This window comes from Dermochelys coriacea, chromosome 8, assembly GCF_009764565.3.
Source record: "Dermochelys coriacea isolate rDerCor1 chromosome 8, rDerCor1.pri.v4, whole genome shotgun sequence".
NCBI classification, from domain to species: domain Eukaryota; kingdom Metazoa; phylum Chordata; order Testudines; family Dermochelyidae; genus Dermochelys; species Dermochelys coriacea.
Window position 1 is genome coordinate 73,471,255 of NC_050075.1, and position 27,021 is coordinate 73,498,275.

General features: G+C 42.0%; 1 protein-coding gene and 1 long non-coding RNA gene across 3 annotated transcripts; one reads left to right on the forward strand and one right to left on the reverse strand.

Annotated features, from left to right (window-relative positions):
* Positions 1–5,200: 5,200 nt before the first annotated feature.
* On the reverse strand, positions 5,201–21,684 carry RWDD3 (RWD domain containing 3). 2 transcript variants are annotated; one of them, XM_038413528.2, is made up of 4 exons: positions 21,502–21,684; positions 12,977–13,464; positions 5,756–5,871; positions 5,201–5,658 (listed from the first exon to the last, which is right to left on the reverse strand). In XM_038413528.2, the coding sequence occupies exons 1-4, from the start codon at positions 21,584–21,586 to the stop codon at positions 5,544–5,546; spliced, it is 804 nt and encodes a 267-aa protein (XP_038269456.1). In that variant the 5' UTR covers positions 21,587–21,684; the 3' UTR covers positions 5,201–5,543. The 2 variants fall into 2 exon arrangements, with proteins under 2 accessions (XP_038269456.1, XP_038269455.1); XM_038413527.2 differs by lacking the exon at positions 21,502–21,684 and adding an exon at positions 16,456–17,189.
* LOC119860170 lies at positions 21,575–25,289 on the forward strand. Its single transcript, XR_005294452.2, has 3 exons — positions 21,575–21,703; positions 23,340–23,421; positions 23,513–25,289. It is a non-coding gene; the product is annotated as an uncharacterized LOC119860170 (long non-coding RNA).
* The last annotated feature ends 1,732 nt before the right edge of the window (positions 25,290–27,021 follow it).

Sequence of the window (27,021 nt, forward strand, 5' to 3'; positions counted from 1 at the left end):
CATGCAGCTCTATCCACAGTTCCAGGGGCTTCTCTACAGCTCTCTGCTACCATGCAGCTCCCACTCCAAGAGCCAGGCCACTTCCTGGTTGAGTACTTTTCCCTTTATCTGGCCTGGGGAAGGGGGAATGCAAAGGAGGGGAGCTGGTGGGAGTTGTAGTCCCCTGCTTTGCAGTTCCATCACATAGCTCTTTTTTAATTTGGTTCAGGGTTGAAAAACCCACACACAAGAGCTCAAAGAGGAGGAGGGAGGGGACCAACTAAACCTCAATTCTGAATTATTTAACTTGACTAGTAAAATAGCTAACTCTCAGCTTTGTTTCTATAGATATTGCACCAGGAGCCTGAGCTCTTATTTGCTAAACTTGGCCTTTTTTTTTTTTTAATAACGTGAACTGCTTGATTCAGATGGCTATAGATAGTATATGCTTTTTACATACTGCCATGTGCAGTCCCATAATTTTCAGGAGTTTGCACTCTGTTCAGCTACTGACACTACACAAAGATAATAGATGATCAACATAATCATGGAGTATCACAATTCTTCATGCTATAGTGAAGAACACTAGCTGAGAGAGGTCTATACAATTTACATATAAGGCAACACCTTAATATAATAATTAGCAGGTTACGTGTTTATATACTAATTTCCATTACCAGCTATAATTGGAGCTAGCCAAACTACAACCTCCATACCACTCCCAGCCTTATCGAAGGTGGCTCATAGACCAAAGAGTGTGAGAGTAGCTTACCCAATATTTGCACTCCCTGAAGCTTTATAGCAACAGCAGCACATGAAGAAGACAACAGACCAACACAGATAAGGAAAAGCAGAGAAAGAATGAATGTTTAAAAAAAATCAGAGCAAGGAGAAAACACAGAAAAAATAAAAGTTGAAAAAAACAAGAAATGAGAAAAGTAAAATCCCAAACATTTTGCTAAAACATAGGTGTGTATTTGCAGAATTTACTTATTTTTCACAAAGATAAAAGTGTTTCAAGACTCCGTGATATTCCTTCTGCTCCTCCCAATTCCCACTGTCCTCTTCTTTTTTTTGCATTTCTCCTTTCTCTTTGGAAGTCACTGCTATTTGGCACCTCAGTGTGTGCTTCTTGGGCCAAAAGGTTTCCCTACTTTTTCCATAAACAAACATAGAGCACATATAAACAAGTCATCATTAATAGATAACTCCAGCCTTTTCAGAAAATAATAACCTTTAAAAATACTATTTGCCTGAATAAAAGATACCCTCATACTCTTCAAACTAAATGACTGATTGATGGGTAACAAATAGCATTTGCTTTGATAGAATCAGGCTGCCATCTAGTTTGTTGTTCTTGTTCTTCTGTCTAAACAGTAGCATACACACGATCCATTGTCTACAGCCAAGCTCTACGATATAACCGCATTTGCTCCAACCCCTCAGACAGAGACAAACACCTACAAGATCTCTATCATGCATTCTTACAACTACAGTACCTACCTGCTGAAGTGAAGAAACAGATTGACGGAGCCAGAAGAGTACCCAGAAGTCACCTACTACAGGACAGGCCCAACAAAGAAAATAACAGAACGCCAATAGCCCTCACCTTCAGCCCCCAACTAAAACCTCTCCAACACATCATCAAGGATCTACAACCTATCCTGAAGGACGACCCATCACTCTCACAGATCTTGGGAGACAGGCCAGTCCTTGCTTACAGACAGACCTCCAACCTGAAGCAAATACTAACCAGCAACCACACACCACACAACAGAACCACTAACCCAGGAACCTATCCTTGCAACAAAGCCCGTTGCCAACTCTGTCCACATATCTATTCAGGGGACACCATCATAGGGCCTAATCACATCAGCCACACTATCAGAGGCTCGTTCACCTGCGCATCTACCAATGTGATATATGCCATCACGTGCCAGCAATGCCCCTCTGCCATGTACATTGGTCAAACTGGAGAGTCTCTACGTAAAAGAATAAATGGACACCAATCAGACGTCAAGAATTATAACATTCAAAAACCAGTCGGAGAACACTTCAATCTCTCCGGTCACATGATTACAGACCTGAGAGTGGCTATCCTTCAACAAAAAAAACCTTCAAAAACAGACTCCAACGAGAGACTGCTGAATTGGAATTAATTTGCAAACTGGATGCAATTAATTTAGGCTTGAATAGAGACCAGGAGTGGAGGGGTCATTACATAAAGTAAAACTATTTCCCCATGTTATTTCTCCCCCATCCCACCCCCCCACTGTTCCTCAGACATTCCTGTTAACTGCTGGAAATGGCGCACCTTGATTATCACCACAAAAGGTTTTCCTCCTTCCCCCCCTCCTTCCTGCTGGTAATAACTCATCTTAAGTGACCACTCTCCTTACAGTGTGTATGATAAAACCCATTGTTTCATGTTCTCTGTGTGTGTATATAAATCTCCCCACTGTATTTTCCACCGAATGCATCCGATGAAGTGAGCTGTAGCTCATGAAAGCTTAAGCTCAAATAAATTTGTTAGTCTCTAAGGAGCCACAAGTACTCCTTTTCTTTTTTGCGAATACAGACTAACACGGCTGCTACTCTGAAACCTGATCAGATTTGTAATTCTTTAAAGCTTGTCAAACCAAGCAGAAAACCTGTAGTCATTTCTTAGCTGAATGGATTTGTTGATTTGGCCAATTTAAATAAAATGACGATCAAATTAAAGAGAGTACAGAAGGCTAGTGCATAAAATGCCTTTGCTGACTCCTGAAACTAACAGATAATCAAGCTTCTTGGAAAAACTAATCAACCATTTTTGGCAAGAGGATGAAAACAGGTACCAGAAGGGAAGTGCAACTTTCCCGTGTCCCATTTGTGCTACAGCTTTTCATACTGGCTGGGAGTACCCTCTTGGAGGAACAATACAACTTCTTATTGTTATCAGAGTTCAAGGTGCAATCCAAACCAGTGAGGGGTTTAGTCACTGACTGCCCTGTAACCCTGGGTGCCTCAAATGCTTTCTTACTGTAACTCTCTGCCCGGGACATTCTCTGCCCGGGACAGTCAGCAACACTCATGCAGGACACACACTGAGTGCCAGCATATAACTACAGGTTTCAGAGTAGCAGCCGTGTTAGTCTGTATTCGCAAAAAGAAAAGGAGTACTTGTGGCACCTTAGAGACTAACAAATTTATTAGAGCATAAGCTTTCGTGAGCTACAGCTCACTTCATCGGATGCATCCGATTAGATGCTCTAATAAGTTTGTTAGTCTCTAAGGTGCCACAAGTACTCCTTTTCTTTTTACTTAGGGAGTGAATACAACACATTCCCAGTCCCAAATTTTCCCAGAACTGCATGCTCTGTAATGTCCAGCCCTCTCCTGAAACAGTTCAGAAAATAATAAGGTTTATTTGTTCCTTTAAAGACACAAAAGCACATCACAACTTGTTGACTTAACTGGGATAAATACACCCTTCCATTTAAACAGCACTGGATGGGTTTAGCAGGGGTTGCCAACCTATGGCATGCATGCCAAAGACGGCACATGAGCCGATTTTTACTGACATGCTGCTGCCTGCCAAGTCCCAGCCACCAGCCCCCTCAGCCTGCTGCCGAACCCAGGCCAGGACCCTGGCAGGCAGCAGCATGCCATTAAAAATCCTGCCAGCCCCGGCCCGCTCTTCTCCCCCCCCACCCCGTCGTGAAGATCTTGGTCCTGTCAGCTGCTGCTGCAAGGCAGGCAAGCTCCCACCCGCTTCTTCCCCCAGGGTGCTGGGTTCCTGCCCTTCCTCCTCTCCCTCCCTGACGCTGATCAGCTGATGGCGCTTGCCAGCTAGAGGGAGAAGCAGAGTCCAGAGGGAGAAGCAGAGTCCCAACACCCTGGGAGGAGGCAGAGAAGAGGTGGGGAGGAGGTGGGGCCGTGGGGGTGGGGTTGGAATCAGGGCATATTCCCTCCAGCCCCCTGCCATGAGCTGCTCAGGACAGGAGACTAGGAGCACCCTCACAAATCCAGCCCACACCCCCAGCCCTCTGCCCTGACCCCTGCACCTCCCCACACACCCTCCCAGCCCCCGCCCTGACCTCTGAACCTCCATACACACTCCCAGCCCTCTGCCCTCACCCTGCAACCATCCACACACAAACCCCCAGCCCTCTGCCCTGACCCCTGCACCCCCACAAACCTCAGCCTCTGCCCTGACCCCTGTACCCCCCACACCAGCCCTGACTCCAGCACCCCCGCACACATATACCCAGCCCCCCCACAGCTCTTGCCCTAACTCCTGCACCCCCTCACATGCCCCCAGCCCTGACTCCTGCACCCTCCTCCCACACCCCCAGCCCCCTGCCTTGACTACTGTACTCCCTGCACACATACCCAGCCCCCCCCCCACATCCCACGTCCTGACTCTTGCACTCCCTACATTCCCACTCCCATCCCTCCCACCAAATGGGAGCTGCCCAGGTAAGCACTCCACCCCCCAACCTCCTGCCCCAACCCTGAGCCCCCTCCCTCATTCTAGCTCCTAGCCAGACCCTACACCCCAACCCCCAGCCCTGTACTCAGTGAACTCAGTGCAATATTATTGCTGATTTTTTTTAAGTTACTGAATAGCAAAATGACAGGTTTCAGAGTAGCAGCCGTGTTAGTCTGTATTCGCAAAAAGGAAAAGGAGTACTTGTGGCACCTTAGAGACTAACAAATTTATTTGAGCATAAGCTTTCATGAGCTACAGCTCACTTCATCGGATGCATTAGGTGGAAAATACAGTGGGGAGATTTATATACACACACAGAGAAACAATGGGTTCTATATACACACTCTAAGGAAAGCGATCACTTAAGATGAGCACCACTGTTCCTCAGACATTCTTGTTTAACTGCTGGAAATGGCCCACCTTGATTATCCCCATAAAAGATTTTCCTCTTCCCCCCACCCCCGTCCTGCTGGAATAGCTCATCTTAAGTGATCACAACCCATTGTTCATGTTCTCTGTGTGTGTGTATATAAATCTCCCCACTGTATTTTTTCACCGAATGCATCCGATGAAGTGCGCTGTAGCTCACGAAAGCTTATGCCAAATAAATTTTGTTAGTCTCTAAGGTGCCACAAGTACTCCTTTTCTTTTTGTGAATAGCAAAAGTAATAGATTTTTTCTAGCTGTGCAAGTTAAAGAACCAGCTTCATAAGGATATATTTGAAAATAGAAGAATGAAACCAAATATCTTGACAAATATACTTTAATTACAGGACAATTGGAGATGATACAATTCTAACTGAATCTCAGAGAAAAGGAATGCTGACTTTTCTCCACCATCCTTCATATTTCACCTAACAGTTCAGCTGTTAACTCAGCATTTCCTGTCAAAGTCAACGCACAGTCAAAAACATGATCTTTTCATAACATGTAAATTGCCTTGTGTGTCTTGCAAGTAGATGTCTTTTTCTTTGGCATTTTGCTGCGGAAAAGCTTTAAAGATGTTCCCCAAAAAAACATTTCTTTTTATCGTCTCACTTTTTACATCAACTGCTGTTATAGTCAAAGATTCCAATGTTTTCTTACAAATTTACTTTAACAAAGCAGGCACAAATTCAGAGAAAAGCTCAGTAAGTCCTGCAGCTTCAAATTCCTTTTGTAGCTCATCCAAAGTTGAATATTCTTTGACTTCAAATGCCTGAAACCTACATTGTACAAAAAAACACATGAATATGCCTAGATTTGTCACAATGTAATTATCAAGTCGGTTGCTTTTCTATCTGCAATAATACTAAATTATACCTTTTATGCTCTGTCTGTACTTTTGTTTCACACAGTACACTAATCATTTTCTCTTTGCATTTCTTTCCACTTGAGTCCACATCTACCTTAGAGGTTTTCTGAAGAATCAAGTATTCCTAAATGACAAAAAAAAAATCAGAGTATAAAATGTCAGCTATAACATCTTGGTGATATACTTTAAGATCTAAACTGCATGCACAGAGGCTATTTCGGAACATTCCAAACAAACTTGGAAAGTGCTCATCCCAGGTATACAGAGCCTGATCGGATTTGACAGGATTACTCTCAGTGCATAAAATTAAGCACATTCTTAAGTGCTCTGGTGGACTGGCGCTTCACAAGGGAAAACATCGTTCTAGCACAGGGGTTCTCAAACGGGTCAAAAGTTAATTACATGGGGGGTCATTCGCTGTCAGCCTCCAACCCAAACCCCACTTTGCTTCCAGCATTTATAATGGTGTTAAATATGTTTAAAGGTGTTTTTAATTTACAGGGAGGGGTAGCACTCAGAGGCTTGCTATGTGAAAGGGGTCGCCAGTACAAAAATGTGAGAACCACTGTTCTAGTAGGGCCAAAGAGATTAGACCCCAAAAGCATTCAGTATAAATTCACAGAGTTCTGAGTGACAGAAACACTTCTGTTATTAATCTTTCACCACAGGTTTTCTGAGTTGGACTAATATAAAAAAAAACAATTATTAAATGCTTGGAACTGCTTCAGAAATGGCAATATGCCTACGCTCAAGTGAGCTACAGTTCAGTATAGACTTCGTCTCTTTTAGCATATGGATCAAAAAAAGGAGAGTATGCACACTGTAGCGATAACACATACAGAATCTGAAATTATTTGGTTTTGATGGGCGCAGATCAGACAACTTAACTGGGGGAGGGGGAAGAAGGCACCAAGCTGACAGAAGGAGAGGTTACTCATCTTGTAGTAACTTGAATTCTTCTGTTCTCCCTACATGGAGTGCACTTCAATTCCTTCAGGTTGCACATGCACTCAGAACCAGAGATTTTTCTCTAGCGGTGTCTGTGTCATCCACTCACATGCCTTCACTCTCCTCGTGCTCCATATCAAGGCAATAAAGGGGACCGCTGCCATTTTAGTTCCTTCTTTACTGCTTGTTCCCAGTAGGGGGAAGCCAGGTAGCAGGAAAGGAGGGTGGGTAGTGCACTATACATAGGGACAACACATCTCAGAGAACTCAAGTCACCACAAGGTAGGAATCCCCTCCTTTTTTGAATGATTGTCTCTATGTGTAGTGCAATTCAAGTGATTCCCAAACAGGAGCTTTATGAAGACTCCAGGCATTGACCTCCTATGATACAACAGACTGCAGAGGCATCAGAAGCAGCTGCTTGCACCAGTGCATAGTGTTTAGTAAAACCATGAACAGAACTCCAAGCTGCTGCTCTGCAGATGTCAGTAATAGAAACATCTCTAAGGGAAGCTAACAATACTGCATTAGCTCTATTCGGGTGAGTTTTTACACTGCCCCAAGAGAGACGTTCATCTCATAGCAGAAAAGGATGCACCCTGAAATCCATTTTGACAGCCTCAGGGAGGAAATGGCCTCTCCTTTCATACAGTTCATGAATGAGACAAACAGTTTTGAGGACTTTTGGGAAAGTCTTATTCTGTGCAGGCAGAAGGCAAGCGCCCGATGCATGTCCAGTGAGTGCCAACTGCTTCTTCTCCTTTACTAGAGAAGAGTTGAGGGTAAAACTCAGGTAGACTGATACTTTGGTTGATGTGAAAGTCTGACACCACCTTCAGGACAAACTTAGGATGCAGCTCTCAGAAAGCTTGTCCTTATGCAACACTGTACAGGTAGGGTAAGTCATGAGCACTCCGAGCTCCCTGACTTTTCTGGCCAGCATGATATTAACTAAAATCCTACCTTCATAGAAAGATGTAACAGAGAGCAGGATCCCATGTCTCAAATGGAGACTTAGTGAGGGTTGATAAAATAAGGTTCAAGTCCCAGGATGGTACCAATTTTGATACAGGGGGAAGTCTTAACCCTTCAGGACCGGGGCAGTGACTGGGTGGGAAAATACAGAGTAGACCGTCTATTGAAAAATGAAACAAGCTGATGGCAACAGGTGTACTTGGAGGAAGCACCAAATATTGTAAGGACAAGAGGTAGCCCGGTATGTCTGGGGTCTTAGCCTGTAAGGGGAAACTCCTTGTTGTTTACACAACAACATAAACATATTCCACTTCACTTTATAACATCTCCTGGTAGAGTACTTTCTACTGCTACTCAGGATGTCCTGGACTTCAGATGAAAGGGCCCTCTCTAACTCCCAACAGCTTCCAAATACTATGTCCTCAGATGAAGCATGACCGGTTGAGAAGGCTAGTCCATCCTTTGTCCTGATGAGCTGGGGAAGACAGAGAGAAGGTCAGGCCGATAGTTTCAGAAGCACCGGGTACAAGACTTGTCAGGCTCAAGCTGCCACTATAAGGATGACTTACGTTTTATCTGGGCAACAATCGAGGTAAGAGGGGAATCAGGGGGAATGTGTACCACAAGACTCCCAAACATTGTATAAGAAACACGTCACCCAGAGAGCCCAGGCTACAACCACCTCTGGAACAGAACTCCTTGCACTTATGGTTCAGATGGAACACAAACAGGTCCATGGACAGAAGACCCCACACCTGGAACACCACCTACAGAGTTATCATGAAGCTCCCGCTCATGTTCCGTGGAGAAAGGTCTACTCAGAGAATCTGCCAGGTGTTACGGATCACAGGGAGGTGGACAGCCGTTAGGGTAATCTGCATGGGAATACAGTCCCAAAGGGCAATGGCCACTGTGCAGAGCTGTGAGGAGTGTGCTCATTGATATAACAGCCTGCCATAATGTTATCTGCTAGTACTTGGACTGACTATCTGCAGATCCAAGAAAGGAATTATTTGCAGGCCAATCTGACTGCTGTTAGCTCCAACACACTGAAATGAAGAATAGACCCCTGAGGGGACCACGTTCTTTAGGCAACCTGACCCTCTGGAAGTGCACCCCCAACCTAAATGGGATGCAGCTGTGGTGATAGGCCTTGTTGGGAACAGTAGGTTGAATGTTACCCCCATTACGCATATCCTTGCTCTGTCCTCCCATGAAGTAAGGGAAGCTAAGACCCTGTGGGAATCATATCAAGCAAGTCAAGACTGTACTTGTCTGGAGTGTAAAAAAACCACAGCCAGCCTTGTAAACATCTGAGATGAAGCCTCATGAATGGGGTCACATAAATGCTCATGGCCATATGACCCACCAGCGTCATGCAGGATCGGACAGATGTTCTGGAGCTCAAAAGATTTGTACGAGTCTGATGATGGAGAGGAAGTTGTCATCTGGCAAGTATGCTGTAATAGCACCCAACCTTGCCCTGATAAATTCTATCGACTGTAAGGGTTCCAGGTTGGACTTTTCCAGGGTCACTCTGACGTCCAGCATTCTGGTTGCATCCCACGTTTCCTGGTAAGATTGCACTTTAGCTGTCAGTCATCTAGGTAAGAGTAAACAATTTCCTGTTGCCAGTGAAAGTGAACTTCTACCACCAATAATACCTTAGTAAACATGCACACTGCTGTCAAAAGCCCAAAGGGGAGGACCCTGGAGGGACAGTCCTGTTGTCTGGCCAAAAATCTTAGGAATTTCCTGTGTGCCAGCTGAATACCTATATAAAAAGTAGGCATCTTTGAGACTGAGGGCCGTGAATCAATTGTCTAGATCTAGTGATGACAGGGTCACCCTCCTGAACTTTACATAGTGTATAAACTTGTTCAGTTCCCTGAGGTTCAGAATGAGTCTCCATCCCCTGTTTTCTTGTGGACAAGAAAGTATCTTGAGTAGAATCCCTTTCCCCTTGCTGCTGGAGGTGCTAGTTCTATTGCCTCCAGTTCAAAGAGCCATTTTCCCTCATGCAGAAGAATCCTCTTGTGAGAGGGGTTCCTGAAGAGGGTGGGGAGGGGGGATGAGGTTGGGCAGGGAAGAGAACTGGATGATGTACCTTGAGGAGATGACCTCTAGCACTCATTTATCCATTGTGATTTCTGTAGTAGGAAATTCAGCCTCCAGAGGAGGGGAAAAAGCAGAGAGGTTGTGTAGATCTGGAGGGACAGTTGGTGTGCAGCTCTCAAAGGTCCCAAGGATAGCAGAGGCTGGGACATGAACAGTGGTTGACTTTTGGCACCCTATGTGTCTGAAGCTCCTCTGGATTACCGAGGAGAAGAGCCATGACAAGCATCTCATCACCACTGCAGTCGCAATGTATCTTGCCAGTATGTCAGCCACATAGGGCACTCTGAAGTACCAATCTCGTTACCAGCCTACCTTTATCAATTAGGGCATGGAACTGGTTTTTAATATCCTGAGGAATCTCAACAGCGAAGCTGGTAAAGACGGTGAAATCATATCTGGTCATTAGAGTTTGGCAGTTGGAAATTCAGAATTGTAGGCAGGCTGAGGAATACTCCCTTCTCCAAAAGAGGTCAGGCCTCTTAGTTTCTTTCTCATGCAGATTAGACCTAGATTGTTTCTGTCTAGTATTCTTGGTGATCACTAACACTATCAAGAGTTGGGATGGATGAAAGAATAAGTATTCTAACCCAGTGGTTCTCAAAGCCAGTCCGCCGCTTGTTCAGGGAAAGCCCCTGGAGGGCTGAACCGGTTTGTTTACCTGCTGTGTCCGCAGGTTCGGCCGATCATGGCTCCCACTTTCCCTGAACAAGCGGCGGACCGGCTTTGAGAACCACTGTTCTAACCCATTCATTGGTACAAAATACCTTTTTTCAGACTGCTTGGACACTGATGCACTTATGGCAGCTGTATGTCTGAGGGCCTTGGCAGGTTCGAGGATGGCCTTATTTATAGGAAGAGCCACTCTGTATGGACGCAAACTACGTAAAATGTCCAGCAGTTTGTGTGATGCTTCCTGGACCTCTTCAAGAGGAATCTGAAGTGACTGCCGTTCTGTTAATTAAGTCCTGAAAGGCTTTGGAATAGTCACAGTGCAGCGGGGAAGTTAGAATCACCACGTCATCAGAGCGAGAAGAGGACAAAGTCACAGAAAGATTCTCTCCCCTGACTCCTCTTCCTCATGCTGCTGGAGATGTGGCTCTTAAAGAGGTTGATAATGTTCCTATTCTACTCTGGAAGCCCTAGAGTCCCTCAAGTCTTCATTATCACAGGGTTGATATATTCGACAGAGATCTTGCGAGTCTTCCAGGACAATACTGCCATTGTGGGATCTAACTGCTCAGAACCAGCTCCCAGGGTATTGGGTACCAGTGGCTGTAGGGAGGTTATCCTCTAGAATTAGAATAGTAGGATGTGCTGGACACTCCTGATACTGTCTGGGCTGAATCCTCTCAAGGAGCCTCTCTGGGGCAGGGTGTCTATCATAGTCCTCTTCCAACTCCAAAGTTTCTGATCCTGGATCCAGTAGGGGAGCCTTCAGTACCAGAGGAGGCAGAGATGGCCTGCCTCTATTCGCTAACAGTACCAAAGACAGTCTGGCTCAACCCTTGCATGAGGGCAGGGATGGAAAAGTGTACTGAACTGATCATAGGTATACACTGTAGTCCTGGTTCCAGCCATTAAAGCCTAGAGAGGGTGCAATGACACTGGTTCCAGGAGCAGTAGAAGATCTTCTAGATCCAGGAGGCAAACTGGAGTTCATAGAGATGTCTCCACTTCTCAGATTTCCAAAGAGGATGCCCTATCCAACAGTAACAACAAGGGTTTTGGTGCTGAAGAAGCAGCCCTCATACCAGTGAATGCTGCTCTTTTACCCTTAGAAGAAGTCTCACTCTGGAGCACAAAGCACCCAATAACTTGGTATGGGTCAGGGACTTCTGCCTCTTTTTAGAGGACTTGGATGGGGAATCTTCCCTCTTGTCCTTATGAGAGCATTTATGTCTCCCTTCCACACCCCACCATACCCCCGTCTGCCCTAGCCCTGCTCTCCAGAGTTTCTCGGAGCCAGGGAAGTGAGGGTGGGGAAGCAGAGGTCTTGGAATCACTCAGAATTGAAGAAGAAGAGGGGCCACTCCTGCCTTCTTCAGGCAGTAATACAGGTGGTCTCTCCACTAAGAGGTTACTCCCACCTTCATGGCTTGCTCCATCAGGAACTTGCAGCACCAATACTTCCTGGACTGTTTAGTCCTACTCAGGAACCATCTGCAGATACTGCACCTGGAAGGGATATGCTCTTCCCCAGGAAGTACAGACAAGTGTTGGGATAGTCTGTGACTGGTAATGATTTGTAGCACATATCGTAGCTCCTAAAGCTGAGGATCCTTGGCATACTTCCCACAACTGTTGGAAGGTGGGCGCAGGGCAGATATAGAAAATGGCTCCTTACCTCAAAGGTGTATTCCCAAGGGAACCAACCCTTAGAACTATCTCCTAATGAACTAAATTAAGAAAATTAGCTAAGAAGAATTTTAAAAGTATTTTGAACAGGAAAAGGCTGAAGTAGTCAGCACAAACACTGAAGCTCCATCCTAAAGCAAAGTGGTAAAAAGGAACTAAGATGGTGGTGGTCTGGCAACCCCCTTTATTCCTTTGGTGAAGAGCACAACGAGAGCTGTGGTGCATGCACAAACCACATGGACGCTGCTAGAGAAACATCCCCAGCCCTCAGCGCATACACAACCTGAAGGAACAAAAGTGTACTACACATAGGGGCAATCAATCAAAGAAATAATAGTTCCATTCTATTGAGTGTACGTCTATATTTTAAGGGGTTGTTTACTTTTCGCAGATATCATGAACTCATATAGTCATTTTATATCATATTCCTCCACACATCCTTACCAATGGGAAAAAACAACTAAGATTTCATCAAACACAGTATTTTTAGTAATTTTCCAGTCATTTTAAGATATCCCCCACTTCTGCTCCTGCAAGTACAAAACTCTTATTCACCTTAGAGATGCTTTTTGTTTGTTTTTTAAAAAACACAGAATTTATAATCCAAGACTTTTCAGATTAGTGATAATGAAAGATGAGGTAAAGACAGCCACTGAAAGAAAACTGGACTTGCAGGAATAAAGAAATGACTGGGCCTACGTATGCCCCTAATGATCAGTCAACCTGCTTCCAAAATTGGTAATGTTAGAAAAACAAACACAAGGTATTCTATTCAGACACACAGCTCTCAGCAGTAAATCAACAGGACTAGTCAACATTCAATGTTTTTTCACCTTAATGCCGGTTCTGTCTCCTTGCAGAAGAATCAGTATCATCTTGCCCATAAACATCAGTCTTCCAGTCAGCCTTAGATCTGAAGTCCATTTTTCCACAGTTTTGACATATTTTGCCTTAGCTCTCATGTGATCTAAATGCAAAAGGATAGTCCATATACCATCCTCTGTATTTATGCATCTTGACAAAGTACTTTTTTCATTGCAAACTGAAGTTTCTGATTGCCCAATGATGTGCTTAATATTCTGTTGTATCCAGAGGACCAACTCATGTACCATGGGTTCAGAAAGATGTCTCTTGGCTTGCTCAAGTAACCTTTCTTTCACATCCTTACACTGTGCCCTTGTAAGTTGTTCTGAATTAATGGAGATATTCGGCAGGCTTGAGGGATAACTGACCGGCAAGTGAAATGACAGCTTTAACAGTATATCTGAATCCAAAAGTCCTTTCACGCTGGTTTGAATTCTTAATGTGATTCCATCTGTCTCTGGAAGACATCCAAAAATAATCATAAACTGCATATAAATTACAAACTTCAGTAGCACTTAAGTTAATACATTATTTTCTTTCTTAAAAAATGCAATTCAAGTGACTGATACTCTTCATAGAAAATTTCTGAAGCCTCTTACAACTAGCGACTTAAGCTGTAAGTCTCTTGCGTACATGGAATCCTGAATGAAATATTTGCATTCCATTCTAGTAGGAAAGTTATTAACATATTCTAAAAAAAAGAGAGTCACAACTTTTTGCTCCTTTTAAGTCTTGACAAGTCAATAACACAAAGGATTTTCTCACAAGTAAAAATTTGTATGAGGGGAGCAACAATGAGGGCAACTGAAATAAAGATTTTTTTTCAAAAGCAGTCAGCATTGTCTTAACTCTGCTCCTACCAAAGCTGATAAGAGTTTTACCATCAAATTCAGTGGGAGTGAGCATAGGCCAATGGTGAGTACTTTTGAAGATTCCACCCTTAAAGAACAGTTCTACACTAAAAATAACATTCTGGGGTTCCATGTTCTCACTGACTTCCAGACCAAATTTTCTCAATTTACAAGTTAAAAGGTATTTTTTCCAAACTCTTTCTTGGATTCAAGTCAAGCTTGGTTTGTGGCTCATCATGAGTAATAAAGGTTCTGAAGGCCAAATTCTATCCACAATTATACTTATACAGCCTTCAGTGTAGTTGGACAGTTAGGCACCCGAACAACTTTAACTCTGCTCTGTAGTGACACTATAAGAAAACAATATTGAATAGATCTTCAAAAATCAATTTAATCTCAGCTGGACTGACAAACACTAAACACCTCCATCAAATTCATATGGTTGTTGGTTGATGTCACTACAGGGAAGAGTTAAGTTTGTTTGAGTTTCCTAATTGTGTGTTTCCATATCTTAATTCGTTTAGATTTCTTTGAAGTTGAACCTTAGCTCTGAATTTTCAATGTTTACAACACTTGGTTAGGGAGAATGAGAACAACAACATTTCTGTAGTGCATTTTACCCTAAATTACTTGTATGCATTCTCAATCTTAACTCCCTCAAAATAGTTTTTTGTTGGTTTGGTGGGTGGGTTTGGTTTGGTTTGGTGTGGTGCTTTTTTTTGGCCTGGAAATATTTTAGAGTAAAAATCATACTTGAAGTGTTATAAAGGGACATTTTCTAGTAAGTAACGTACAGACCATGCTCCATGCTAGAGTTGGGATAAAATGACTCTAGACAGCATTACAGTTTGATTCCCACATAAGTATAAAACTGACTGTCACATAAATCACATAAACAAAGGCAGTGAAATTGCATATACAATTATTTCTATTAAAACCCTTTTTTGATTAAGATATGGTTCAAGGAAATAAAACAAAACTTCATTACATAAAAGAGGGGACAAGACCTAAACTGGCTACACAGCAATAAGAGAAAAGAGGGTATTAAATAAAAGAAGCTCTTCTTCAGATTGTCTCTGCTTCAACCTTTTGATGTATTCCAAACACTTCACCCCATTTCTTTAAAGAGTTGCTAAAATGTCAAGTTGTTTTTAAAACGAGGGCAAGAGGAGACAGATTTGAAAGGCAGAGTAAAGCTGACTTAAGTTTCAGATGAGTTCTTTTGAAGTGACTTGTCTTCTCAGTGCCCTTGTTTTACTTTCCCTTACATGATAGGCAGTTGAAGAATGTCTAATTGTCATTGCTGACACTGCCAACCAATCTCAGTGCCCTCTATAACATAACAGTTGAGCCCTGTTTAATAAGTGAAACAGCCTGAAAATGATCTGGACACTCTCTTAAGAGATCAGCCAGAGTTTTGTTTCCAAAGCCCTATCCTGGTCCATATGCAGAACCCTCTGTAAGACTGTAGTAGAAAAGAAAAGAAAAGAAAAGAAAAGAAAAGAAAAGAAAAGAAAAGAAAAGAAAAGAAAAGAAAAAAGAAGCAAGCCCTTCATACCGAATGATCAAACACTAACATTACATTCAGAAAGGTCTCCAAACACTCTCAGTCATCCTCACTCTGAATAAAAACACAGGACCAAATCCACCAGTGGCACCAGCAGATGCAAATCCATTGAATTCAGTTGAATTGTACCGTCTTATGCTGATAGTTTGTTTGGCACCTGAGTACTAATACCAGGATTTTCAAAAGTGCCTGTGGGCATTAAGGGTCAGATTTTTAAAGGCATTTAGGCACCTAACTCCCATTTAACAGCCCAATCCTCATTCGCTTTCAAAAGGACTCCTTTGAAAATCCCAGCCTTTACAGTTTTTTAGAAGGCAAATTTAGTGTTCATGCAAAGTGCAGTGTTGAGGACAGATTAAAGTCTCCAGACCTACACCTAAAGACTAGACGACATACCGGCTCCCCTCTTCAGTGGCGCAGCCCGCGGCCAAGCAGTTGTTTGCCCACAACACTTCCAATGGACCTCACCCTGACCTAGAAAAGATGCTTCTCAGGGTAAGAGATGAGTTCATATTCATCCCCATTCAGTCCTTGGCCTCTCTGCTGAAAATTGCCCATTATAATTGTTATATTATTATTATTTGTTTTTATTTGAGAGTTTGTGTATAGTTCACATTTGTTTGTTCTCTCTCTCTGTTATACATATAATTTCATAAAAGTTAATAGGGAAAAATATTATTGTTTTGTAGTAGCGCTAGGCTCTGTACATACATATACACCACAACAAACCGGCACTGAAGAGTTTATAGTCTAAATACTATAATGTGTAATTACAATCTAAGTAACTATGATGGTAGTTTTGTATAACATGGACACCTGGACACTCAGAACTATAATGAGACCATCATTTTGTCTTACACACATCACTAAATAGCAATCAATGGTAATTACTTGGTCATTACCACCTTAGTCAGACTCAAACTGGAAAAGGGTCTATATTCCATTTCCAATCTTTGAGTCACACACCCTCCCCCTCTGCTTTCTGACTGAAACAATTTATATATATTCATAACAAAGCATAAGAATTCACCATTAAGGTCCAAACTCTCTGGGCTGACATGGAGGGGAGGAATCCTCACACACCACAGTTCTGCTATGGAGTCTCTATACAGCCTTCTCATTGGGGAGACAGGAAGATCCATCTAGCAGCAGATTCTCCAGCTTTACCACTGGCCTCCCCGTGCCCCCAACATCTTGTGTACTGCCACACAGGGACCTGGCACATACTTTAGCTTTCTACTGCACATGGGATAACCTGCACATCCTTCTCACTCTAGCCTCTGTCAGCAAAACAGGTGCATTGCCAGCAAAAGTGAAGGCTGTATTTGCCCCTAACAGTACTAAGCATTTTTATATTCCTCTCCTTGCACCATCTTACTTAACAGTGTTGCCAGTGAATTTTAAAATTCAGACACTAAAATCAATTGGAGAAAAATTCATTTCCTGTTTAATTCCTGCAACAGAAAAATGTTGCCTTTCTGGTAATCCTACCATGTTTTTTTCACTAATTTGTGGTCCCAGATCTCACTGACTCAGAAGTAACTGATAGGGAGACAGACAAGCCAATCTTACCCCACTGGGAAGAATCTCATGCTGCAGCGATCACATCCTTAAACCTACAACAATCTCACACCTTTCACTGTGGGAAACACATTGCTGTGATGGTGAACTAATCTGAAAGCAGCAGCATAGCAGCAAATCTAGAGGTGCATCATTCTGAGCCATCATGAAAAAGAGCAATAAAACCAGCCACACTCATTTACTCTGGAGGCACTTACTTTTAAACAGGGGACTGGTGCAAAATCTTTGTGGTCTTCGAATTTAAAAAAAAAATCTAAGTATATTTACAGTTGATTTAAGCATGATATACACTTTTATACACTCAGGTTGTAGACTACTTGCAGCACAAAGACAGCAAATGATCAGCACCCTTCACAAATGGATTCTACAGAAACTGTTCCTATGCTCGCACAAACTACAGCACCTGAGTTGACTTCATATCAAAATGTGATAGCTGAAATAAAGAGCAGCATATTACCATTCTGATGACATTTAATGTGCTAATAAAACTGAGCCCAGTACAATTTTTTTCAAACATGTCCTCCTTCCCCTTCCCACTTACCCCAGCATGCTTATCAGTAAATTGAGCTTGGCATACTTCAAATTTTTTTTTATGTTCCATGTCAGCCAGAGAGATACCCACCTCCTCTGCCAAAACACACTGTATGCAACACATACATTCCATTTTTAACTCAGAAACTACCTACAAAAGTACAAGCTTTGAATATGTACATATATTTTTTGCAAGATTACCAAACAAACTAGAAAGAAGACAGTGGATTAACTAGTAAATTATGGAATTTTATCTGTAATACTAATCCTTCCAAGAGGCATGTAAAGTAAGAGAGACATACTGTAATTAGCTCATTTAAATTAATCAACACATCATTTTTAATAAAAAACATCTTTTGCATCTTGAGCACATCATTGTTAAACCTTGAAAAGCTAAAGGTTTTAGTCTACCAAGAGATGTGCAAGAGCTTCTCCTTACATCCCTCAAAACCATCAGTCCCTAAAGGCCCCTTTTCTGTGAGTCAACCCAGGAATAACCTAAATTTCTCAGAGATCACACCATTTAACACAGAAACCTTAATGTAAAGTATCTCTATGCACTGTTTATTAATGACAAGTTGTATTATCAGAGAAATTAAGCATAAGCAAATAGCATAATATAAATAATACATAAGCTGTAAGACCTTAGTTTGCACAAACTCAGGGATTCTGCATCTCTAATCCAAAAGAGCTGGAAATTCCCTACAAAATCAATCAATTACAAAACAATGTCCACACCCAAAGTGTTTTTCAGATTCCAGTGCAGAATGCTAGAGATCAGTCTGAGAAATGAGAGACCAATGGATCGTAAAGAGAGCTTGGTTAAAAGCCATGCAAAGTCATATAACATTGAGGTAATTTAAATCTAGGAAGGCTTTTGAGCCTTTTACATTGATTCACTTATGAACGTCTGAGACTATTCTCTCTATATATGAAAAAAGGCACAACTCTAACAGAATCCAAGAAATACATGAGTGTGCAATATTTGGGAAAGATTGTATTTTAATATAATAACCCACTAAATTAGTTAACTATAGTCTGGATGCTACAGTTTAAAATCATGCTTGGAATCATTTTTCTGAAAAATCCAATTTTTGTTTAGTAAAAATTAAACTTCAACTGTTTCAGTTAAAATGTTTTAGCCAAGATGTTTTAAAACCATGACTTTTAATTCTAGTCTAGGAAACTTTAATGTGTGTCATGTCAAGGGTACCCAGTCACAATACAATTCTATTTTGTAGTGTAGACAGATCACTAAAAGTGCCCCTGAATCATGTTTATTCCTTTGGCTGTCTAAGAGTTTGTGTACAAAGTACCACTGAAGTAACTCAATCAGTTTAAATTACACCTTTTATTTTGGTGCAAGTTTGTGTGTGGACATACATTTCATAATAAAACTGTCTTACTTTGATTTAGTTTAAGTCAATACCCTACTGATTTAAGTTAACTGAAAGAAAAGTGACATGGTAAGTGAGGTAATATCTTTTAATGGACCAACTTCTGTTGGTGGAAGATACAAGCTTTCAAGCTACATGGAGCTCTTCTTTAAGAGCATCCACACACAAACTTGCACCAAAATAATAAAGACATGAATTAAAACCAATTAAGTTATTTCAGTCCCAGTATGCTTGTAGATAAACTCTAAGGCTTGATCATGGTTTGGGGATAAAGCTACGGTCTTCTTTAAACAGGGTCCTGCAGCTCTGATTGTAACTGTAGGGTAGCCCCTTTATATCACTCCAGCAGCATAAAGGGATCTTCACGTGGGTAAAAATGGCCCCCTCAGAATATCCTATGTGCAGGGGCCACCCCGGCTGCTCTAACAGAACTAGTGTAATGGCTCTACATTTACCATGCTCCCAAGCCTCCAGCATAGGAGGCCTGACCAGAGTGTACCACACTATGGCTATTCTCTGCTTCCCCAGGGCCCATAGGGAGCTCTGGGAGGCAGAGCATAAATTACAGAAGACCTGAGGATGGTCTAACTTACACCAAGCAGACCCCATGCAGTTCAAAAATATGGGGAACACAAACATGCACAAAGCCACCTGTGATCACTGCACCAAGTGTAGGGCAGGAGTGACTGAGATTCAGGCCCCATGTGCTTAGTGATAGCTACCACCTATTAAACATTATACAATGCTATGTGGCCTCCAAGCCTTGTTACTTATCTCAAGTATAACTGCTTATCAGGTTAGTTTGCTACTGGCAGGTAGCAAATTCTGATTGATGTCATTAGCCTATTGTTATTTACTGAATGCAGGTGAAATGCTGGCAACTAGAGAAGATAGCAAATTGTGACAGGAGAGTGACACCCATTAGGATTTGCCCTGTGCCAGATACGCAAACAGTAAATATACATGGTAGGAAATTGACAGGCAAAAAACCTTTCTGAATTTGCTACCACTAATAAAAGGCATGAGATTACATGAGTACTTACAGTAGCATTTTTTGTGATGGGAAAACATGCAAAAATAGGTTAAGATGTCAGAATTTGCTATGAGAAGCAAATTCTGACAGTGATGCATTTTATAATGCTACAGTCCAGAGAAGCTAAATGTTTCTCCAACATATTGAAAGCATATTTTATGGGCATTCATATTGTTTAGTAGCCTAATAGTGAACTTCAGCAAAGCACACAGAGGAGTCTAGGGTTCTTCAGCGGTGGCTGGCAGCAGAAAAGAATGCTTAGCTCAGCTCACAAGCAGATGCTAGGAGACAGGTACGATGCAAGGGGTAGTGCTTGCTGTGAGGGTACATCATGGAAAGGTTTTTAATTTTCATAGATATTAGAAACCTCTTAGATCATCCAGTCTATTGCCTTGACAGCACAAACCTGGAAAGAAAGTCCAATATTAAACTGACAGTACACCTGATAAAAAAGGAACAAGCCTGGGAAAATCATTAAGGGTATGGAACAGCTTCCATTTGAGAAGAAATTAAAAAGATTGAGACTGTTCATCTTATAAAAGAGACAGCTAAGGGGGGATACGAGAGAGGTCTATAAAATCATGAATGGTATGTATGGATAAAGTAAATGAAAGTGGTTTTATGACTTCACATTATACAGGAACCAGGAGTCACTCAATGAAATGAACAGCAGCAGGTTTAAAATGCAGAAGTGCTTCTTCACACACAATACACAGTCAACCTGTGGAACAATTTCCAGGGGATGTTGTGAAGGCCAAAAGTATAAGCGAGTTTAAAAAAGAATTAGAAAAGTTGATGGAGGACAGGTCCATGGCAATTACCAATGGCCAGCAACACCACCCTGCTCTGTGCCCTAACCCTCTGCCTGCCTGAAGCTGGGAACAGATGGATCACTCTGTAACTGTCCTGTTCATTCTCTCTGAAGCATCTGGCACCAGCCACTGGCAGAAGAGAGGATACTGGGGTAGATGGACCACCCCCGACCCTATGATCCACAGAACAGCAGGGAGTTAAAGGAACAAGATACCCGTTTTCCAGGGGAAAAGACAGCCGAGGTATCCCTTAGACTTGGCTGACAATGCTTTCCACAGACCAGCGCAACATCCTGCACAGGATGGGACCCCTGAATTCAGGACAGACTTGGCAAAAGTCTGCCTAGCACTGGGTGGGAAAGGGGAGCTATGCCAATGCTGGCCGGATTAGACACCCCCACCTTTGCCCCATCTCACCTTCACTGACCCGCTCAGCCCCTACAACTGAGAGGAAATCTCCACGGACACTCAAGCCGCTAAGGGGCCACGTCAGTAGGCAGGAAAGGAAAGAGCGGGGAGGGGGGCAGTGGGGGACTTGCTACGAAGCGCTGCCTAGCGGTCCGGGCTCCTGGCTGCTCGGCCTCGGCAAAGTGGCATGTCTGCGGGGAGGGGACCGTGGCTGCGAAACAAGCGCTGCCGTGCGGCCTGACCCAGCCTCGCCCCACGGGACCCGCGCAGGCCGGGGCTCCGAGCTCCCCGAGCAGGTCTGCCCCCGACAGTCCCTGACCCCGCCAGCACCGCGCACTCGTCCCGCTGGCAGTAAATAGCCGTCAGAGCCGACAGCTCCTCCAGGGCCAGCGCCGACATGGCGACCACCGGCCCCTGCCCGAGCGCGCCGCTGCCCCTCCGGGCGGCCTGCGCAGCCTCTTCCCCTTCCGCCGACGCTAGAACCTGCCTCCGCCCCTCCTATCGCAGCCGCCGCAGGTCAGTGAGCCCGCCGGCGGAGCGAGCCGCCTCCCTCGTCTCCTTCCCAGCGCGGCTCTCGGGGCAATGGCCCCGCTCCGCCAGAGGGATTCCAAGGCAACGGCTCGCTGGCCGCAGAGCGCCTTTGAGGGGCCTAGCTTGTGTTCAGCTCTGCCACCTCCTTGCTGGTGGCCTTGGACAAAACTCCTGGCACCTCTGTGGGCCTACTCCTCGATAAATGGGGATAAAACATTTATCAGCCTCACAGGAGCGTTGTGAGGCTCAAGCAGTGAACACGCTGGCAAAGTGCTTTGAGACAGGCCAGGGAAAGCACCATTTGGTACTAAACAGTAATAATAAAAATAAACAGTCAAAGCAGGGATTATAGTGTTTCTCTTGTAGCAAATCCTATGGTTAAATTTCTAGTGAGGGGAAGGAGTCTGCAGGGCACCTAGCACTTTTGCCTCAGAGATCAAGGAGGTTTTTGGAATCCTAACTGTCAGTGATGCTTTCTAATTGCCCCCATCTGAATGGACACTTCCCTATATTTAGTGCTGAATCAGCTTAGCAGAGACAGAGCCAGCTTTCAGACTTATTTCCTTTTTTTAAATTGTTGCCTTTAATCAACATACTGATAGCATTAACAAAATTCTTCTAAGACCATTAATTCCAAATATTATTGTTTGTATTGCATTGGCACTTAGTGAACCAAGCCATCATGCTGTGCTATACATAGTAAGAGACAGTACCTATCCTGTAGAATTTACAATCTAAACAGACAAGGTGGGGAAATTATCTTCTTTTTACAGATGGGAAACTGAGGTACAGAGAGAGGAAATTACTTATTCAGGATCACACAGCAAGTCTGGGCAGAGCCTAGAACTGAACCTAGGTCTTTTAAATCCCAATCAAGTATCTTCATCACAAGACCATCCTTCCTTCCTAATGGTCGGTCTACAGAAGGCCCCTCTAAATTCTCTCTCATAGATATAAACCTGATAATTCCAGCTAACACGAAGATAGTATAATGAACAATAAGATAGTATTAAATATTGTCTGTATTTAAAAGTCCCCACGCTCCGTATGTGGCAGGATGTTATAAAAACTATACAAAACTGACATCAGTGGGGACCATTTTTTTAATTAAAATTTGATTTTAAAAGTAGTTTCTGAAAAATGCAACATAAACCTGCTGCTATTTTTAATTCCTTAAATCCTATTAAAATAATGAAGAAATATTGGGAGGCTGAGCTGCAAATGAGTGAAATAGTGTGAAAAAAACAGAACTGAAGCTGTCAGAAGAGTTGCTAGGTAGTTCCTGAAGCTGTCAGGAAAGCATCTGTGGAAACTAGCCTTAAAATCACCTCATTCTGTTATTAAGAACTTTCTTGCCACTAGTTCCCCCCCCCTTTTCCACTTTGCATATTTCATTTTACATGTTTAAATAAAAAAAAAAGAAGTCAATGTAAATGTCTCTTAAATTGACACTATCACAAGACATTGAGGTCTCCATGAATAAGTTACTGCACTCTGACATTTGGAAGTCATCAGATAAGACAGTATAATATTAGCTTGATATTTCTCATAGTTTGAAATATCAGCTTCATGTCAAAATCTAAATTCCATCTTAATGTAATAAATTTTCTTGTATTCTCAGACTGGTGAAATTGCTACACATTTAAATGTGAACTGCACTTCTGCAGTACAGCCAAGCCTTCATAGTCCATTATTATTAAAATGTAAGTCAAGATCTCTTTTCCTCTTTTTAAAAAAATCTTCAAATGTTATGTTTGATAGAATATCATTAACTGCACTCACTTCTTCCAACAGATGCTTTCCCAGCAACACAAGAGAAATAGTTCAAAATTCCTCAGTTCTTTTGAGTCAGTCTATCTTAAAACAGCTCTGGCATTCTGTCATAAAATGGATTTTATCCTGATGGAGCTAATATTTTCCACACACAGCGTACAGAATTTGGGCCTTAATATATAAACACCAACAACTTTGGCAAGACTGATCTTCCCAGGGCTGTTTAAAAAAAGATATTGTCCTACAGTATGATCACCTGCCCCAACAACTGAGAAACTGCATCATCACTAATTATTGTGTATATATAAAGGGCATTTTAGACCTCTCTATTCCCCCAAATTATTTGACTTGAAGAGGAACCCACAGCAGAGCAGCAGGAACCCAGCTGGAGAGGGAAGAGTAGCATGGAATGTTGCACACCATATATTTACCACCAGCTTCTCCACTTATTCTCCATACAGGCTGCCTGTACAAAATTGAAAGGAGGGTGGCCTTGCTACAGTGGACGGCCAGGGAACAGGTGGTCCATGTGCTCCATTTCTCTTTGTAATGGACACCTGGCACTTTGTAGGCATCCATACAAATGTGTAGAAGAAGGATTTCATTCATTATGCTCAAATTGTCATTATCTTTCCCCTTTTAGGGGTCACAGAACACAGATCTTGACTACGAGCCAATAATAGTATTGTAACTTGAATGGCTGAGATGTGGGGGTGAAAGAAGCATTGAGGGGTAAGATTCTCTGTATAACTAGGGAGGGTTCCACTTAATTTGATCCAGATTTCCGATCCCTGACCTATGTCCCCCACCCTCTACAGCACAGGCACTAATCACACCAGAATATGGGCTGCTGCTTCAGAAATAGATCCTCTAATCTCCCCAACCCTTCGGGAAAATGCTACTCCTTGTCTCCCCCCGCCCCGCAGTATCTTTTTATACTGAGCACAGAAAGTGGGAACCATTAGACTCTGTTCTGACAAACAGACTTTATACGAGTATAAACTATGAGCTCAAAAGGACTAGTCACCTATGTAAAGTTACTCGTGCCTGAGTGCTGAATCAGAATCATAATTAACTTGTGGGACTTTGTCTTTTAATAATAGCATGGTTGCTTTATGACAACATTGTGGAGTGCTATGCAAACATGACTAACAGAATAAAGAGTGCATTTTTAATAAAAGCTTTCCATTACTCTGTGATATAAAAAATGCATAAAGATCTCATATAATTTGTTGTTGGGACAAAGCCAGAGAACATATGGTAAACACATATGGTATCTGTAGCCTTAGCTGAAATGAGAAACCACAAGTTACCTAATCCATCCAGGGTATGGATATATGGCTTACAGTTTCCAAGCAGATGCTTCACCAGTTTGGAAGAGCTTATTTTACAGCTTCAGATTAGATGTCATAACAACAAGCACTTGTAAGTCTCTTTATAACAATAAAGTTACTGATGAAAAACCAACTGCACATTATACATTGTAAAAGAACTTTGATTTAACTTAAAAAGTACTTAATATCTACCTGATAGACACTTTACTTCTCAAAGAACTCAATATGCTACTGTATTATATTGCCATTTACGTTAGGAAAAATAAACCTGTTGTGCACGTCGTTCCCAGACTTTCTAGGCAAACATGAAATTCTACTAACTTGACAAAACATTTCTTCTCTCACTTTCCCAATACACACATTGATATACACTACATTAATTTTGTCTACAATAGCATTTGTTGGGAAATCTCCTCCTGTTGCACCAGGAATAGTGCAGATCCTACAATCTCTGCTGACAGAGCGCAGGCATTTTTACCACTTAGACTTGTTCTGTGTAGGATTAGATAACATGGAGTTTTGAAAAAAGAAAAGGAGTACTTGTGGCACCTTAGAGACTAACAAATTTATTTGAGCATAAGCTTTCGTGAGCTACAGCAATGCATCCGATGAAGTGAGCTGTAGGTCACGAAAGCTTGTGCTCAAATAAATTTGTTAGTCTCTAAGGTGCCACAAGTACTCCTTTTCTTTTTGCGAATACAGACTAACACGGCTGCTACTCTGAAACATGGAGTTTTGAGTTAGCAAGTGGTCTATATTAATCCTTCCACTGTAACAGCCACTTAATGCTAGCTAGTGGTGGGAGATTCCCAAAAAATCTAATACAGACACAGCTATAGAGAGCTAGATGAAAACCTATAAAACTACCCAAAATAAGACTAAAAGCAAGAAAGTAAATAAAATGTTTAAATGGACACATCCATAGCAGATGTGAAAAAGATTTAATAAAGAATGAAGGGAGATTTTTCTTCTAAAAATTATAAATGTGAGTTCTGCATATGCATTGTCTCCAGTAGAGCTAGTCAAAATATTTCCATCAAAAAAATTTTGGACAAAAAAAATTGGTCTTTTCAAAACAAAAATTTTGGCAGAAAAAAAATTATTTAATTTGAAATTAAAAATAATTGATGACAAACTGAAAAACGCTTTTACAACAATTTTTTTTAAATGTGGTGTTTGTTTTTTAAAACTGAATATTTTGTTTTTTGTCAAAAAGGAAACAAAGGGTCAAGATGTCTAAGAATATAGAAAATATCCGATGGTATTTTGCAAGATTTCAAGGATAGGCAAATATACATAAGCTTAATTGATGGTTGGCTGCATTTCACTAGCAGACAAGAGGATCCCTATATATCTCATTGTTACCTCAATTGTATGTATTGTGGTAGTACTGGAGGCTTTCAGAAGGGAGCAAGGCTCAATTAGGCTAGGCACTGTATACACATCTAGCAGAAAGACTGTTCTAGTCTCAAGAAGCTTACAATTTAGTTATATGATGACAGAGAACAAGACGATTAAAACAAATAAAGGGAGCACAAGATAACGGAGACAATTATGATAAGCTTGATAAGCTGCAGTCATGGCACACTAGCTGCCCAGCCAGCACCCACTGTGCTGTTTCAGGCATTATATAATTATTTATAAAGCACATTTAAATCCTGACAATAAATTCATTATGTAAATATCAGGATTTGTATGGAATAGATGTGCTTGTATGTTGTGCTTTGCATGTTCTGTACTTCTGTATTTTACCAGTGTGTGTCAGCAGAAGCTATGATAGCAACACAAAAGTGTATTTCATTCCTGTATATAGTTGGTAAAGTACTTTGGTAGCCATTGTGAAAAGAGCACAATACTAATGTAAGCTTATGCTTCAGGTAATACCATTGTTGCCAACTCTTGCAATTTTATTCAATTTGCTGTTGATCTTAAGGCTAAATGAGAATCTCAACTTTCATTAAATATTAATAAGTTGCTAGCTGTCATGGTTGCAGAGAAAAGCTTGAAATCATGAACCTCATACACACTAAAAGCTAAGAAATTGGAAAACAAATGAACCCCACATTTTAAAAAAACCTCATGATTTTTTGAGGATTGACTGGTTTTTTGAAAATGTGGGATTGGCAATGCTGTAATATATAGAGCTTTTCAACCATAGATTTCAAAGAACTTTGCAGAGCTGGATAAGTATCATTA

Excerpts from the sequence above, each read along its gene's own strand:
- RWDD3 (XM_038413527.2), bottom strand. The coding sequence starts at position 16,567 with ATGGATCTTCCTGTCTCCCCAATGAGAAGGCTGTATAGAGACTCCATA. Across the intron at positions 13,465-16,455 it reads AGAGAGTTTGGACCTTAATG|AGACAGATGGAATCACATTA; the intron begins GTGAATTCTTAT and ends GATGTCTTCCAG. Across the intron at positions 5,872-12,976 it reads GAGACAGAACCGGCATTAAG|GAATACTTGATTCTTCAGAA; the intron begins GTGAAAAAACAT and ends TTTGTCATTTAG.